This window comes from Brachionichthys hirsutus, chromosome 22 (assembly GCF_040956055.1).
Source record: "Brachionichthys hirsutus isolate HB-005 chromosome 22, CSIRO-AGI_Bhir_v1, whole genome shotgun sequence".
NCBI classification, from domain to species: Eukaryota; Metazoa; Chordata; class Actinopteri; order Lophiiformes; family Brachionichthyidae; genus Brachionichthys; species Brachionichthys hirsutus.
This window is the reverse complement of record NC_090918.1, coordinates 2,649,737-2,663,690: the sequence shown is the minus strand read 5'-3', so window position 1 is coordinate 2,663,690 and position 13,954 is coordinate 2,649,737. Positions and strand designations below refer to the sequence as shown.

The following is a 13,954-nucleotide window of genomic DNA, read 5'->3' as shown; positions in this document are numbered from 1 at the left end:
ACTGGTGATAAATAGAATAAACCCAGCGCAAACTGATCTCTCCACCTCCAGCAAACCTCCATCAGCGAGCACTAATTCTCCCGTGGAGTCCTGACGTATCAGCCGACAGCTTATCAAAGGAGCCGCATCCGCCTGCAGATATTAAAACAGTAAGTGGTGGGATGATCAAACATGTTTCTGGCTCTCGCGCGGCAACCATAAACAGAGATAATCAGCTCTGCAGCCGATAAAGCCTCCCCCCCACCATAAGGCTGGCGCTGACCCTGGAGCTGTTGGAACGTACACTTTCATTCAGATGATCTGTTTAATGACGTAAAAACCCTGATCTTTAAGGCAAATATTGCAGTTTTGACAATGTTGGTTTGTCTTTTTGCAGAAAGACATAAAAACTGCCCGTTGGATTTTCTTGAGAATTTGGTGGATGGTTACGTGAACGTTAAAATCGTAAGGTAACCCTTTTGTAGGGCACTCGTTCTAATACGTTTTTTTTGGAACTGATTTTATTTCATTTCACATTTTCCCAATAATATTACATTTCCCCAAAATAACAAAATACGGAACTTTCCTTGGGAAAAGGTTTTTTCCAGGTATTTTTTAACAAATGACCATTTTTGTGTGAATAAGTCCATTTTCAATCTTAGTTGCGCTGTAAGTTTTTCCATAATGTAAATGTCCTTCAGTCGTTCCGTTACTCCATTGCTTCACTATTGAGGCATTTTTCATAAAATCGTAAACCAATAACAGAATATTCTAAATATATATTTTGTCTCCAATCATATTCTGTTCTTCTGAAGGTGTACATCCTAATATGTAATACAACAAGTTTAAAGGCAGATCTAGACCCACTATTATATATATTTCATTTCTAATGTCCAGTCCCAGCAGATATGGGTATGATCTCCGGGCTTGCCGCATCCCCTCCAACGTAATGGTGATGATGATGGAAATATGCCAGACACAGCCATTGGTGTCCTAAAAAACCCTTACTTTCACGTTCCAATCAAATTCCTTCAAGATAGCTTATTAAATAGTCATTTAATTATTAGTAGCCCTATCTTCCCATTCATATTCTTCCACAGTAATATTAGCTTCCAATTCCCATTTTTCTTTCATATATTAAGTATTTTCAATATCATCAGACATAGTTTTATATATATTTGATACACAAGATTTTCCTTTCTACGAATTTGACTAAATGTTTTTCCACCCCTGTAGGAGGTCTCTTTAGTATTTCCCATTCTTGGGTAGTTACATAATGTCCGATTTGGAAACAGATCTGTCGACGGTGGATTAAATTTGTGCTGTAATTGAGCGAAGGATTTAAAGTCGTCTCCTTCTAATAACTGATTCACAATCATGAAATGAAGATTTCTTGGATGAAGGCAGATTCAGGATTTTGTTTTTGCTTTACCAAAATATAGGCTTCAGACTTCTGGACACGTTTCAAAACATCCTCAAGGACAGAACCCATTTCTGAGTCCTTATTAAAAACACCACGACAACCCACAGTGAGGCTTGAACCATCGAACCCAAGCCTTTGCTGCCTCCCGCCTGCTCTGTCTGGTGCATGCAAGCATAAAAACATGGAGTTGTTTCTCCATATTATTTCTAATGAGAACGTATGGTTAACCTTTCTTACATTGGTTAATGCCTGTCAGTGTATTACAGCACGTTTATTCATGCTGTACTGAATGCTTCCTCTGGTGCAGGTTACGGTACTTTATAATACAATTATGCTTTACTTTCTGTATTTCAGAATCAGAAAAAACTTTATTATCCCCGTGAGGGGCAATTTGTTGCACAGCCAGAGAGCTCTTCAATTTATGTGAACGCATTTAGTGACGGAATTGTGCCATCTAGTGGACAAACTACTTTCGTGGGTGACCAGGACACACATATCAGTAGATCTGGCGCATACCAGTCTGACCCGTTTCAAATATTCTGAATCTGCTGCTCTAGAAATGAACCTGGATAAATGTTACCATATTTTATTCATCCATTACGGTGTTTTTCCTGTCGTGTGAAAAACAGCAAAAGCAAATAAATGATTTTACCCAAGTCACCTTTATTGACGTTCCACACAAATAAATCCAATGAATCAAGACTTCATGGTCTCAAAATGAAAATCACTCTTAAAAAAGAAGAAGAACAGAGATCAGCAACGGTTCATCTTCAACCCCTGGAGAATGTTTATGCAGTGTTTTGAAGAGATTCGGTTTCATTCCGGTACAAAATGTTCCGTCCCGGTTAAACCGTCAGAAGACCTCCAGGTCTGCACAGTTGTAGACCACGGCGGCGTCGTCGGGCCCCCCCGCGGGGTCGTCGGGGCCCCCCGCGCCGTCCCGTCCCCCTTCCGCAGCCTCTTCCAAGGACTCCAGCGCCTCGTTGGTGTCGCTAGCGAACGTCTCCCTGGAGACGTCGTCGTGCTCCTGCAGGTTCAGCGTGCCGATGGCCTGCTTCATGTTCTTTGCCACCAGGTGGCGCTTCCTCTTCTGGGCGGCCTTCTTGCTCTTTTGATCTTTATGCTGTTCGTCGAGAAATATCTTCCTGACCTGCGCCCTGGTGACGCCGGGCGTGTTCTTCAGCAGGTTGAGGTAGACGCCGCCGGGCGTCCGCCGCCTGCTGCCGTCCACGGTGTGCACGCCGCCGCCTTCCTCCAACGCGGCGGTCTCCCGGAGCAACTCGATGGCTTTTTTATTCCCGATTACTTTGAGGACGCGCTCGATCAGGTCTTTTTTCGGCTCTTGCAGCCGGTACGCGATCTCATCTGCCACCTTGTCCTCCGGGTCGTCCTCGGAGATCTCGTACCGGCCCTTGACGTCCATCGCCGCCATGGGGCCCAGCCTCTCTTTAACGGGCCTCTTCCTCTTCGCGCCGCCCCCCTCCGTCTCCGGGTCCTTGCCCTCCGTGTACTCCTCCAGCTCGGCGTCCAGCATGCTCACCTCTCCGGCTTTATCCGCCTGCTTGTGCTTCTCCCGGTCCCTCGCCATCATCTTGCGTGCGAGGACATAGTTGTACGTCTCCACGCTCCTACTGGACATGCTGACTTCGCCGTCCATGCCAAATATGTCCAGTTCTGCAGCTATGGCGTCCTGGGACTGCTCCTGCACCACGGCGCCCCAGATGTTGTTCACCTTGCGGCCTCCCTGCGCACCTGGCGCGGACGTGGGCGTCGGTCCGGCCGGCCGAAGGGGGGCGTGGGACACTTTCTGTCGTTTCCCCCAAACAGCCACCTCTTCGTCCGAGGAGTCGCTGCCGCTGGACGCCGTCGCCGCCGCCGCCGCCGCTCTGGCACCGCCCCGGTAGGCGGTGGTCTGGGCTGGGGCTCTGCTCCGGAAAGAGTGGCCGATAAACGCGGGGGGGCCCCGAGGTCGAGTCGGAGCCGCTGCGCCGGTTCCCATCTCAGTGTCCGAGCAGGATCCGGAGAGCTCTCCGTCCTCCAGATCACCGTCCATCAAGTCTCCGTCATCCGCCATTTCCAATCTGGAAGCCACCGCAAAGACAATGGCTGAAGCTGCTGCTAATAGCGCATCGGCTAAAGTTGGACAGTCGTTAGCAATGAAAGCTAACGCGCCATTCGTAGCTAACTATGCCGCATACGTCATTATTCGCGTAGCAACGAGCTGCGTTAGCGTAACAGGGCCTTTAAATATGCGACGCTGACCTACGTTTACTAGTATTTCGGTTTTGCGTACCTTTCAGAGTACTCTGAAGTCTGTCAATAAACTCGAAACCCCGCAACGACGAAGACTATTGGCGCGAGGATAAAGACACTTCCGCCGTCCCGTTGCCAAAAGCCTTTTCAAAATAAATGTAACGACAGGAAGAAAATACTTAACCATCTACTAACGCTAGTTACTTAGTTAGTGTCGATAAGGTAATACTATAAAAAAGTCGCAATATTTCACCGCCTGTGTTTTGTAATTAGAGTAAAGATAAAAGCCAAAAGTCGAGGGTTTATATATTCATTGGCAACATTTTATTTTTCACTCGCATAATTTGTCACGTTTTTTTAACATAAGTTCTGTATGATTATTTTTATATTGTTATATTAAAATATTTTGTGTGTTTTATTATTTTAATATGTTTTTCTTTTAAGAGGAACTGTTTTGTAATGAGTCCGTCTTCGGAAACGTCACTTCCGCTGTGAGACATAAACAACATGGCGGCGTCCTTACACAGACTCACGTTTGCCGGCCGATATTTCCTACAAAACCATTTACTGAAAACTAATTCTTTACTAAGGGTAAGAAAATATCTTTATTATCACGTGACCTTTCGCATGCAGATCTTCAATAATGAGTTCTGTGCTGTTTAGCGGTGGATAACCTCTTTGGTGCGGGCCTGTGATGATAACTTTGCTGATAATTAATAATGTAATATCTGCGACACACGTTGCTCGTTTGAGTTGACTTCTAAAAGGCATATTTTTTTTTTAAGCATCTGTAATGAAACCATCGTAGATGCTGCTGCTCTCAATGTGCAGCGTCACCGCGACTAGAACATTTCTGCCTGTCCGCTCGCAGCTCGCAGCTGGATCCCGGAGACTGTTGGCGACTCGGTCTGCTCAGCAGGTGGCTCTCAATGTTCCCGAAACGAAGGTGACTACTTTAGAAAACGGGCTCCGCGTCGCTTCAGAAGACTCTGGCCTCTCCACCTGCACAGTAAGTTATTGTCACGCTGTTCCATATAATGTTTGTTATTTTATTCCTTTTTTTGTGCATGGAAACTAAAAGATCTTCATCTTCACCCTGCGTGGATGTTAATATGTAGATGTCTCTGACTTCTTCTAAGGTGGGCCTCTGGATAGATGCTGGCAGTCGTTATGAAAATGAAAGAAATAATGGCACAGCCCATTTCTTGGAACATATGGCATTTAAGGTGAGATGCCTCCAACACACCGAAGGTTTGCATCTGTTAGCTGGACAATAGACACAGTTTGGACATTACCTGTGTGTGTGTGTGTGTGTGTGTGTGTGTGTGACAGGGCACCCGGAAGCGCTCCCAACTGGATCTGGAGTTGGAGATAGAGAACATGGGGGCTCATCTGAACGCCTACACATCCCGAGAGCAAACGGTTTATTACGCCAAAGCGTTCTCCAAAGATCTCCCCAGAGGTACAGCCTAAGAATGATTGCATGTTGATCATCTTTTAGGATGTATCCAGCTGAGTACGCCGAATTCAGACATGTAAAACCACTAAGCCATTGCTTTACCTGATCTCCTAATATCATACATTTGAATTAACGTTACTTATCTTGTGATCACATTTTTAAAAATACATTGAAAACTTAATATAACGTTAAAATAATAATTATCTTTTAATCCAGACCAATCAACGTGGACAAAAACAACACAAAACCGTAGATTACATGAAGTTGGAAACGCTTTCCGTGACAATAATTTGCTTTTGTCGGCGACATTCTGCGTATGTAATATCAGAGTTATTTCACGCTTTGATTTTTGCTGTACCGTTTTCCGTCACCCAGCCGTGGAGATCCTGGCTGACATCATCCAGAACAGCACGCTGGGTGAGGCAGAGATCGAGAGGGAGCGAGGGGTGATCCTCAGGGAGATGCAGGAAGTAGAGACCAATCTGCAGGAAGTGGTCTTTGATTACCTGCATGCCACTGCGTACCAGTCCACAGCTCTCGGGCGGACCATCCTGGGCCCCACGGAGAACATCAAGTAGGACCAAAGGATGGGTTTTAAATGCTGGATATGTTGCTAATCTGGCACCAAATGTATTATAACGCTTTGGTTAACGGGGCTGCGTCCCTTGTTATGAGCCTTTCTGTTTATTTGTTTGCAGGACGATCAACAGAGGAGACTTAGTGGAGTATATTACTACTCACTACAAAGGCCCCAGAATCGTGCTGGCTGCTGCCGGAGGTCAGGGCCGTTCCGCTCTTCCACCGGCCACGGTGAAATCGTGTGGCGTCTCTGGGTTTCAGAACGTTCTGCCGTGTGTCTTTGTTCAGGAGTTTCACACGATGACCTCATCGATTTGGCCAAGTATCATTTCGGGAAACTTTTTGGCCGATATAAAGGTGAAACCCCATCACTTCCTGCGTGCAACTTCACAGGGAGCGAGGTAAGATTACCGGATCGTCCCGCACGTGGCTAACTGGCGTGTTTCAGGATGAGCCAGAACTGTACAGAATCCTTCAGGATGACCTACGCAAACGCAAAGCCGGTTAGATTTGGGTCAGAACAGGCAACAAACAGCTGAATATGTGGAGCGAGGCTTTGATATCTGCCATCTTGTTTAGAAAATGTCTTTTTTGGAACCATTAATATAGAAGTTCAAGGTTTGATTCCTAACCCCTAAAGCTGATGGTATTAGCATGAAAGGGCTTTATTAATAAAGTTTAATTTTATTTTTCTTTCATTTTTATTCACCATGAAACAAGTACATTTAAGAGACGACAATAAGAATGGCGTCACTAACGCGACGTTTACTCGCTGATGGCTTCCTTCCGTTGCTCCAGATGCGCGTCCGCGATGACAAGATGCCTCTGGCTCACATCGCCGTCGCAGTGGAGGCAGTCGGGTGGTCTCACCCAGACACCATCCCGCTCATGGTGGCAAACACACTTATTGGGAACTGGGACCGCTCGTTTGGTGGAGGCGTGGTGAGTAGCGTAAAGTCGTGCGACGACCGTTTGGTACCTGCAGCGTTTCTTCATACATTTAAAAATCCGGGACTTTCGTATTTACGGCAGCGGAGCACATCGAAGAGGTCTTTATGTTCAAAAGGTTTGTTGAACGGTTGTATGCCGGGATCACAGCAGAACTGCTGAGATTGTGACGGAAATATAGACGGTTGATCAAAAATACTGTCAATATCTATTAAATGTGAGAAACATTAAAAACTAGATGGTAAATTCAGCTGGTGCAGCAATAACGGATGGAAAGATAGTGCTCCATCATGAGGGTCCGCTTCCTCTTCAGAATCTGTCCAGTAAACTGGCTCAGACGGCCTGTCAGCGGAACCTGTGCCACAGCTTCCAGTCCTTCAACACCTGCTACACAGACACGGGCCTGTGGGGGCTCTACATGGTGTGTGAACCCGGCACCATCGGCGACATGATGCGCTTCACGCAGACGGAATGGTGGGTGTTTGTGCGCCCACGATCTCCTCGCTGGGTCTAAATCTGAAAATCAAATCTGAGCGACTTCCGTGATCGAGACGGGACGACGCGTCTCTTTGCTCCCCTTCAGGACGTCTCTTTGCACAAGCGTGACGGAGAGCGAGGTGGCGAGGGCCAAAAATCTGCTGAAGACCAACATGCTTCTGCACCTGGACGGTAAGCGCGAGTCACGCTGGGGGGGAGGGGGACTGGCGGGGCAAGAGAGGCAGAGTTTTTTTTTCCTGATGTCTCCTTGTTTGTCCTCCGTCTTCAGGATCCACCCCCATCTGCGAAGACATCGGCAGACAGATGCTGTGCTATAATCGCAGGATCCCTCTGCATGAGCTGGAGGCCAGGATCGATGTGAGTGGAGACGGTGACGACTAGTCTTATTTTTAGGACTTGCACTTCCTCGAAATACTTTTCTATCGATATTGTTTACCTCATAGGTGCGTTTTTCTACACAAATTTAAAAACAGAAGCTTCTTGTTAAATAAATCAGCATTTCCGTTTTCCTTCTCCGACGCGTTTTCCCTTGTTGGATCGTCGGTTGCCGACGTCTTGTTTGACCGGGACCTTTCATTAATGGAGGAGAACACGCGGCAGCTTTTTGATCCAGTTCATAGAATATATCGGATCTTTAAGGCTTCTGGGAATAAAGGTCTAAAAAGCATTTTGATTTTCTCCCAACAGGCTATTGACGCAACGACCATCAAGGACGTGTGCACCAAGTACATCTTGAACAAGGCGCCCGCCATCGCAGCCATCGGTGAGCGGCAGGTTGTTCCAAATGTACCGACTAGCATTATAGCCAGGACACTTTACAGCTGGTACATCCTCGACTCAGATCTGCTGCTAGCATTGGGAGGCTCAGCAGAACCAAAAATAATATTTCCGAGAGGATGGGAATGTCAATTTCAAATCGCTTCGGTTTGACGTGTTCGGCTGAGTCGACATGTTTCTGTGGACTGTTCTGGACTGGACTGCGTGTAAGACTAAATTTGTTTCTCCAAATCAAAAAGCTGAGATATCGCCGAAGTTCACAGGATCACTAAACCGCCGGTTCAGATGGAAATTTAAAAGGATTTGGGAATGTGTTGGGAAAAGTCTTCCAGATTCGGGTGAATCCAGAACTCCGTCGTAATGAGCTGTTTTTCTTTAAAGCAGCGTTCTCCAGATTCAGTGAATCACGGTATGAATACACATTTGATCCAATGCGGTTTCTGTTCTCAGGTCCGATTGAGCAGCTGCCGGATTACAACCGGATCCACAGCGGATCTTCTGGATGAGCAGCCGGACAGCATTCACACAGTTTGTTTCCCCTCGGTTTTATTATAAAATAAAGAGCAACACAATAATGATAAAATAACAGCTACTAGTCTCTGCGTCGTCATTTTTTACTCTTGCCCGTCACCTGCTCCTGCGCAGCCTTCTTGGCTTTCACCATTTCCACCAGCTCCTGTCAGACGAACCGGGAGGAAAGCGGTTAGGATATTCTGAAATACGATGGTGCTCCGCCCCCCCCCCCCGCCCTGATGTGGGCCCAGGGCCCGCCGTCTTACCTTGTACCTCTTCACACAGTCCTTCTTGCTCCTTCCCGGGACGACGCCGGCGATCTTCTCCCACCGCTCGGCCGTGCTGACCGGGTAGGTCTTCAGGGCTTGCTCCAGGAGCTTCTGCTCCTCTGTGGTCCAGGGGGCAGCGTTCCCTTCACCGCCGGCGCCTGTGGACCCAACACAGCCCGTCCAATGAGACGCGTCATGCCGTTTGTCTCCGTCTTGCTCGGGCTAGAATGTCCTTCTCTGAACAATCATTTTAATGCTCTCATTCTGCACAGCGGCCCCCTGGAGGATCATCGGGCCGTAACGTTAGCTTCTGAGACATGTTATAGAGTCCGACGGAACCACCAAACACTCACCATCAAATCTCTCCGAGGGCACCGCGTTGTCAATCGTCGTCGCCACCACGCCGTGCTCCTTCTTGAACTTCTCAAAGGCCTTTCTGTTGATCTCGTCTTTCTGCACCGGATCTGTCAACGTCATAAAAGGTTCAGAATGGAAGCAAATGAAAAAAAGAAACGGTGGACGACTGGACCCTGCAGCAGGTCGAGGGGCCGGGGGGCTTCTGAGCTCACCTAACCGCTGCAGGTTCTTGGCTTTGTTGATGACGTCTTTGGCAGTCCTCTTCGTGCCGGTGGTGGAGTGAAGGTTCATGTAGTTGGCGATGACCTCCCACCTGGGGAAAGAGCAGCAGCCACTTTCACGTGCACAGTCGAGCCGCAGTCCCATTAGCACATTTACGTGCTTTTTATCTTCTAAAGTGGGTGGTGCAGCGATAATAAGAGACAAATTTGATGAGTTGATCAGAATTTGAACTTTGGCCCAAATCGCTGAAAGTGTTGCTGTCAGAATCCCAGAGAGGCGGTTGGACGGGAAGAAACTGAATCACAGCAGGAAAATGGGCCGAACTGCAGCAGAATTCAGCCGGATAGTTAAAGGAGGAGACGGGTAAGGTGGGGGGGCATTCAATAAAAACAAGCCTGGGGTGGAAAACCAGATTTAAATAAACAGGAAACTGAATGTATCAGAAGTTCTCCGTCAGTCGTGTTAATAATCGTTCCGAATTCATTTACATGGACTCGCTTCCTCCGTGCCTGCGGGGGCTCTGTCGGGCTCTCGGCGTTGCCGCCGGCTGGTCTCTTACCTGGCGTTGGTTCCGGCGGGGAACAGGTTGACGGCTTTAATCAGCAGCTGCAGGTCCTCTTCGTTCCAGCCCTTCCCGCCGCCGCCGCCCCCTCCGCTGGCCTGGTCGGCGCTGCGGGCCGCCTGCCTCGCCTGGACCTCGGCCTCCCTCTCCCGCTGCAGCTGGGCGTTCACCTCCTGCACCTGAAGGGGGCAACACAAATACGCTTGCACGCATCGGAGGTGGAAGAGTCCTTCAGCTGAAGGCGGCAGGCGACCTTTTTTTTTTTTTACCTGCTTCTCCACGGCCGCCTTGCTGTCGTCTTTGGAGCCGGAGGCCAGGATTTCATTGAGCGACTGCAGACTGGAAGCAGAAAACGGCGTCACACGTCTCAGCCAATCGAAGGCTCGGACGCTCCTGCGTCGCTGAATGAGTCCCGAACCGAAATCCAGTCCCGGCGGCGCCGACTGTACCTCGTCAGCTCCAGCCGATCACAGAGCTTCTCCACTTCCTCCATCATTTTCACGCCGTCCGCTTCACTGTCGGCAAAATAGTTCCAGTTCTGCGGAGGGACGCGGAGACGACATAAAGTGGAACCTCCAGTTCTTTGGTTCTGACTCGATCCGAGAGCTTCGGCACGAACCTTGCAGGTCGTCCGGAGCTTCTGCCTCTCCTTCTTTATGGCCTTCTTCTGGATGTCCTTCTCCTTCTTGGCCTGCTGGGCTGCCTGCTTGGCCTGCTCCTCCTCCTTCTCCTTCGCCAAGCGAGCCGCCTCGAGCTCCGCCTGCCGGGCCTGTTGAAGGCAGAGAAAACTCACTGCTACCAAAAATGAATCCACGTGTCCAAAAGTGAAGCTTAAAATCGGGGAGGATAGGAAAATCCGCTCAGGTCAGACGTGATTAACAAATGTGAACCATTCGGAGATTCCCCGTCTTCAGGGCCCACGGGTGAGATTGTGAGAAGGACAATCCCGTGTTAGAGGACTTACTCGCTCTCTCTCCTCCTGCTCTCTCTTCTTGGCGTCGGCTTTAGCCTTCTTTTCTGACTCCTTCCTGGCTTTTTCCTCCTCTTTGAATTTCTTTATTCTAGGGTCACAGCTGTAGGCCGTATCTGGAGGGACGCAACGACACACGTCACCGGCGCCCTGAAATGACACAACCGTTGCACGGATTCCGCAGCGAGCCGAGCCTGACTGTACCAACGAGTGTTCGCATTCTGTTCATCTCTTCCTTCTTCCTCTGAGCCCGCGAAGCTCGATTCTGCTTTTCGATCCACCTCCGCTCATCTCGACTGAAAGGGAGAGTTCAAACACCTCCCGTCACCTGAAGAGCGTTCCGGTTCCGTGCGCCGGCGCCAACGCCCGCGAGCTTACCATTCCGCCTTCTCCTTCTCCTCTTCATCCAAGTAGGAGAATTCCCTCCAGGAGTCAAAGTCGTACCTTTAATCCAGAAACAGCCTTCGTGTCAAAGCTCCTCCTGCTTTGTTTTAAACACGTAAACGCAATCTGTCTGTTAAATAGCGGCATATCCTAAACCCAGGCAGCTCTTACTCACCAAAAGCAGTAAAAGTTGTCCACGTCTTCGAAAGACGATTCCGCCGAGCCGAGCTTGGCCACGTGCTTTTTGGAGGACCATCTAGCATTTCTCTCGAAAACGGGCGCAAACACCTCAAAGAAGTTCTCTTTGCCTTCGCTCTTTGAAGGAACGGCGTTGTCGAACATCGGATCTACACTGTCGAAGGCTCTCCTCTTCACAGGGTCGGACAGGATTTCTATAGCTGGGGGGGGGGGGGGGGGCAAGGGCAAATGGGACAGTGACTGTGTGTCCAGAAGTAACGGTGCCGACAATGAGCAGCGCTGCACACCTTTAGTTATACAGGTGAAGTAGTCGTTGTCTCCCTCGACTATTTGCTCTCCTGCGGCTTTCCTCTTATCGGGATGGTGCTTCAGCACGATGGCTTTGTCTGTGGAGAAGCAGAACGGGGCGTGAGCGAAGGCAGGAATCCTCCACCGAGGATAGAACTATACTCACGGGCAACTTTGATCTGCTTCTGCGTGGCTTTGTATCTCAGGTGGGCCAAGCCAAGGACGGCGTAGTGATCCTGATTCTGAAAGCGCAAAGTAAGAGATTTTCACCTTCATTAAAATGCAGTCGGTAAACGAGGATCCCGCAGCATTTCATCACCGCCCATGTGGTCAAATCCACAATTAAAGAAGCAGAAGCTGCTTATAAAAGATATAAATAGCCTCACCATGATGCTAGAGTGCTACGAAAAGAGATGACTAAAGCAAAAAGCAGGAAATGGCCTCCATCTTAAGTTTCATGCCTTCAAAATCTCTTAATTTTCACGTGACAAATGTTTTTTTCTTTCATATTACTATTATTATATTAGTGGTCTTATTGTAGCCGGACTCATTTATTCATTGCAGTGACCAAACTGGCCAGATTTAGAGCCCCTCAGAAAACTACCATTCCTGAGCTGATTCTTTTTGGTCCAAAAATGCCTCAAGAACAGCAATAAATTGTTGCCATGTTTTGTACAGAAAGCAATGAATTAAAGAATGAATGCTCAAGGGCACCTCGGCAGTGCTCTGGAGGTAGACTGGCCCCTCTCGGGCCACCTTCCCAAACAATTTGATATTTTTTTTATCTTGGCCCGGGACTTGAACCGGTGACCCTCCAGTTCCCAACCCGCTGAGCGACTGCCACCCCATAATAATTATAATAATTAGCAAAAAAAATAAAATAAGCGTATCTAACATTTTTCTCATCTTAGCTTCTCAAATGTGAAATGTTGTTGCGTTTAAGGTCTGTAAACTGGTGATCATTAAAAGTTTTAATGTTTTAGTCAGACAAAACATTTTTTTCCAAGACGTTGACTTTAAACTCATGACTCAGGATAATTGCCAATATTTGAACATCAATTGATAAATCCTCTTGTCATTGGTCAGACACGAGAGATTTAGCAGCAGAAAAGCTGCAGTAGAAAAACTCATCACAAAGATGTCATTTCTTCGACTCATCCTAAATTACAAACGTAATTTTTGCAGCATCTCCTGTTTCATTCGTCACCTCAAGAACGGATGAGCCATCTTCTCTGCATGAGACAAAATCTGTCTGGTCTTGACAGGTACCTTCCAGTCTTTGGGGTCAAGTGTTCGCAGCATTGGGTACTCCTCCAGCTGGAGCTCCTCATCCTCAGACTCCTCCTCGGACTCTTCTTCATCCTCCAGCTCCTGGAAAGAGGCAGATGTGGTCCTGCTCCTCCTCTTCACGTAGGCTTCAAACCATCGTCCCACCGGCTCCACCTGAACCCGCACAGAGGCTGCAGAAGGAGAGAGCCGTTCTCAACGAGACCACAATACGGAGCCAGACTGGATTTGAGGTGTTTTTAAACCAGTCTAAATATTAAACTGTTTAAAACAAGCATTTAAAAAAACCAAAACGCAAATACGAATTCGTTGATTTAGTTTTTACAAATTGTGACAGAAATCATCATCAGAATCATTTAAACAAATGTATTTGTCAGCATCAAACAAAATGCTTCTCTGACATGCTGCTCCAGACACTCCACTGATTCTTTCCCCCTCAAACAGTACAAGTAATATTTTACTTATTTGATTTGGCACCACGTAACTAGACAGTGCTTTGAAAAAAATCTACCGAACCTAAACATTTTCTTAAAAAAAAAAAAAAAATCTACATTCCTAGCCATACAAAAGTCTTATGGGTTAGACTATTTGTAAATACACTAGATGCCGAAGCATTATGTAAAAGTAATAAATGTCTGAACTGAACTCTAATAAATCACTGGGGAGCACCTTGTAATATAAGTATGCTCTCGAGAGGGCTGATAATAATTCAATCCAAACTCTGCCATTTTCCTTCATGTTTCAGCTGCTGCTCTGGCTAACCTGTCTTCCTCTGGCCTCTTCCAGTACTCACCAGCAGTAGCCGCGAAGACAACCGTTTCATCGCCATCCAGCGCCTCCAGCAACATCTTAGAACCGGCTACACGAACATCCAGCCGCGGAAACGATCAGGAAACAGCTTTCTAAAGCGCTGCCGTGTCTGGCTAGGCTATTAACACACCACATGGGCCTCCTCTTTACAGAAGCCGAGTCCGAAAACGAGCCGCAC

At 47.8% G+C, this 13,954-nt stretch overlaps 3 protein-coding genes across 3 annotated transcripts; 1 reads left to right on the top strand and 2 right to left on the bottom strand.

Moving 5' to 3' along the window:
- Positions 1-2,045: 2,045 nt before the first annotated feature.
- On the bottom strand, positions 2,046-3,756 carry phax (phosphorylated adaptor for RNA export). The gene is made up of 2 exons (XM_068755355.1): positions 3,696-3,756; positions 2,046-3,483 (listed from the first exon to the last, which is right to left on the bottom strand). The coding sequence occupies exon 2, from the start codon at positions 3,474-3,476 to the stop codon at positions 2,256-2,258; it is 1,221 nt and encodes a 406-aa protein (XP_068611456.1). The 5' UTR covers positions 3,477-3,483; positions 3,696-3,756; the 3' UTR covers positions 2,046-2,255.
- A 398-nt stretch (positions 3,757-4,154) lies between these two features.
- pmpcb (peptidase, mitochondrial processing subunit beta) lies at positions 4,155-8,502 on the top strand. Its single transcript, XM_068755019.1, has 13 exons — positions 4,155-4,246; positions 4,527-4,664; positions 4,795-4,881; positions 4,988-5,117; positions 5,490-5,688; positions 5,813-5,892; positions 5,982-6,094; positions 6,492-6,635; positions 6,955-7,115; positions 7,225-7,310; positions 7,408-7,496; positions 7,827-7,902; positions 8,367-8,502. The coding sequence occupies exons 1-13, from the start codon at positions 4,163-4,165 to the stop codon at positions 8,420-8,422; spliced, it is 1,443 nt and encodes a 480-aa protein (XP_068611120.1). The 5' UTR covers positions 4,155-4,162; the 3' UTR covers positions 8,423-8,502.
- Positions 8,452-13,899, bottom strand: dnajc2 (DnaJ (Hsp40) homolog, subfamily C, member 2). The gene is made up of 16 exons (XM_068755018.1): positions 13,760-13,899; positions 12,949-13,139; positions 11,846-11,921; positions 11,679-11,777; positions 11,369-11,591; positions 11,188-11,253; positions 11,014-11,105; positions 10,804-10,925; positions 10,459-10,608; positions 10,289-10,377; positions 10,109-10,178; positions 9,837-10,018; positions 9,268-9,368; positions 9,052-9,162; positions 8,696-8,856; positions 8,452-8,592 (listed from the first exon to the last, which is right to left on the bottom strand). The coding sequence occupies exons 1-16, from the start codon at positions 13,812-13,814 to the stop codon at positions 8,524-8,526; spliced, it is 1,857 nt and encodes a 618-aa protein (XP_068611119.1). The 5' UTR covers positions 13,815-13,899; the 3' UTR covers positions 8,452-8,523.
- Between the last annotated feature and the right edge of the window lie 55 nt (positions 13,900-13,954).

Excerpts from the sequence above, each read along its gene's own strand:
- phax (XM_068755355.1), bottom strand. The coding sequence starts at position 3,476 with ATGGCGGATGACGGAGACTTGATGGACGGTGATCTGGAGGACGGAGAG.
- pmpcb (XM_068755019.1), top strand. The coding sequence starts at position 4,163 with ATGGCGGCGTCCTTACACAGACTCACGTTTGCCGGCCGATATTTCCTA. Across the intron at positions 4,882-4,987 it reads TGGAACATATGGCATTTAAG|GGCACCCGGAAGCGCTCCCA; the intron begins GTGAGATGCCTC and ends TGTGTGTGACAG. Across the intron at positions 7,497-7,826 it reads AGCTGGAGGCCAGGATCGAT|GCTATTGACGCAACGACCAT; the intron begins GTGAGTGGAGAC and ends TTCTCCCAACAG.
- dnajc2 (XM_068755018.1), bottom strand. The coding sequence starts at position 13,814 with ATGTTGCTGGAGGCGCTGGATGGCGATGAAACGGTTGTCTTCGCGGCT. Across the intron at positions 11,778-11,845 it reads GAAGCAGATCAAAGTTGCCC|ACAAAGCCATCGTGCTGAAG; the intron begins GTGAGTATAGTT and ends GCTTCTCCACAG. Across the intron at positions 9,369-9,836 it reads CCCGCCGGAACCAACGCCAG|GTGGGAGGTCATCGCCAACT; the intron begins GTAAGAGACCAG and ends CTCTTTCCCCAG.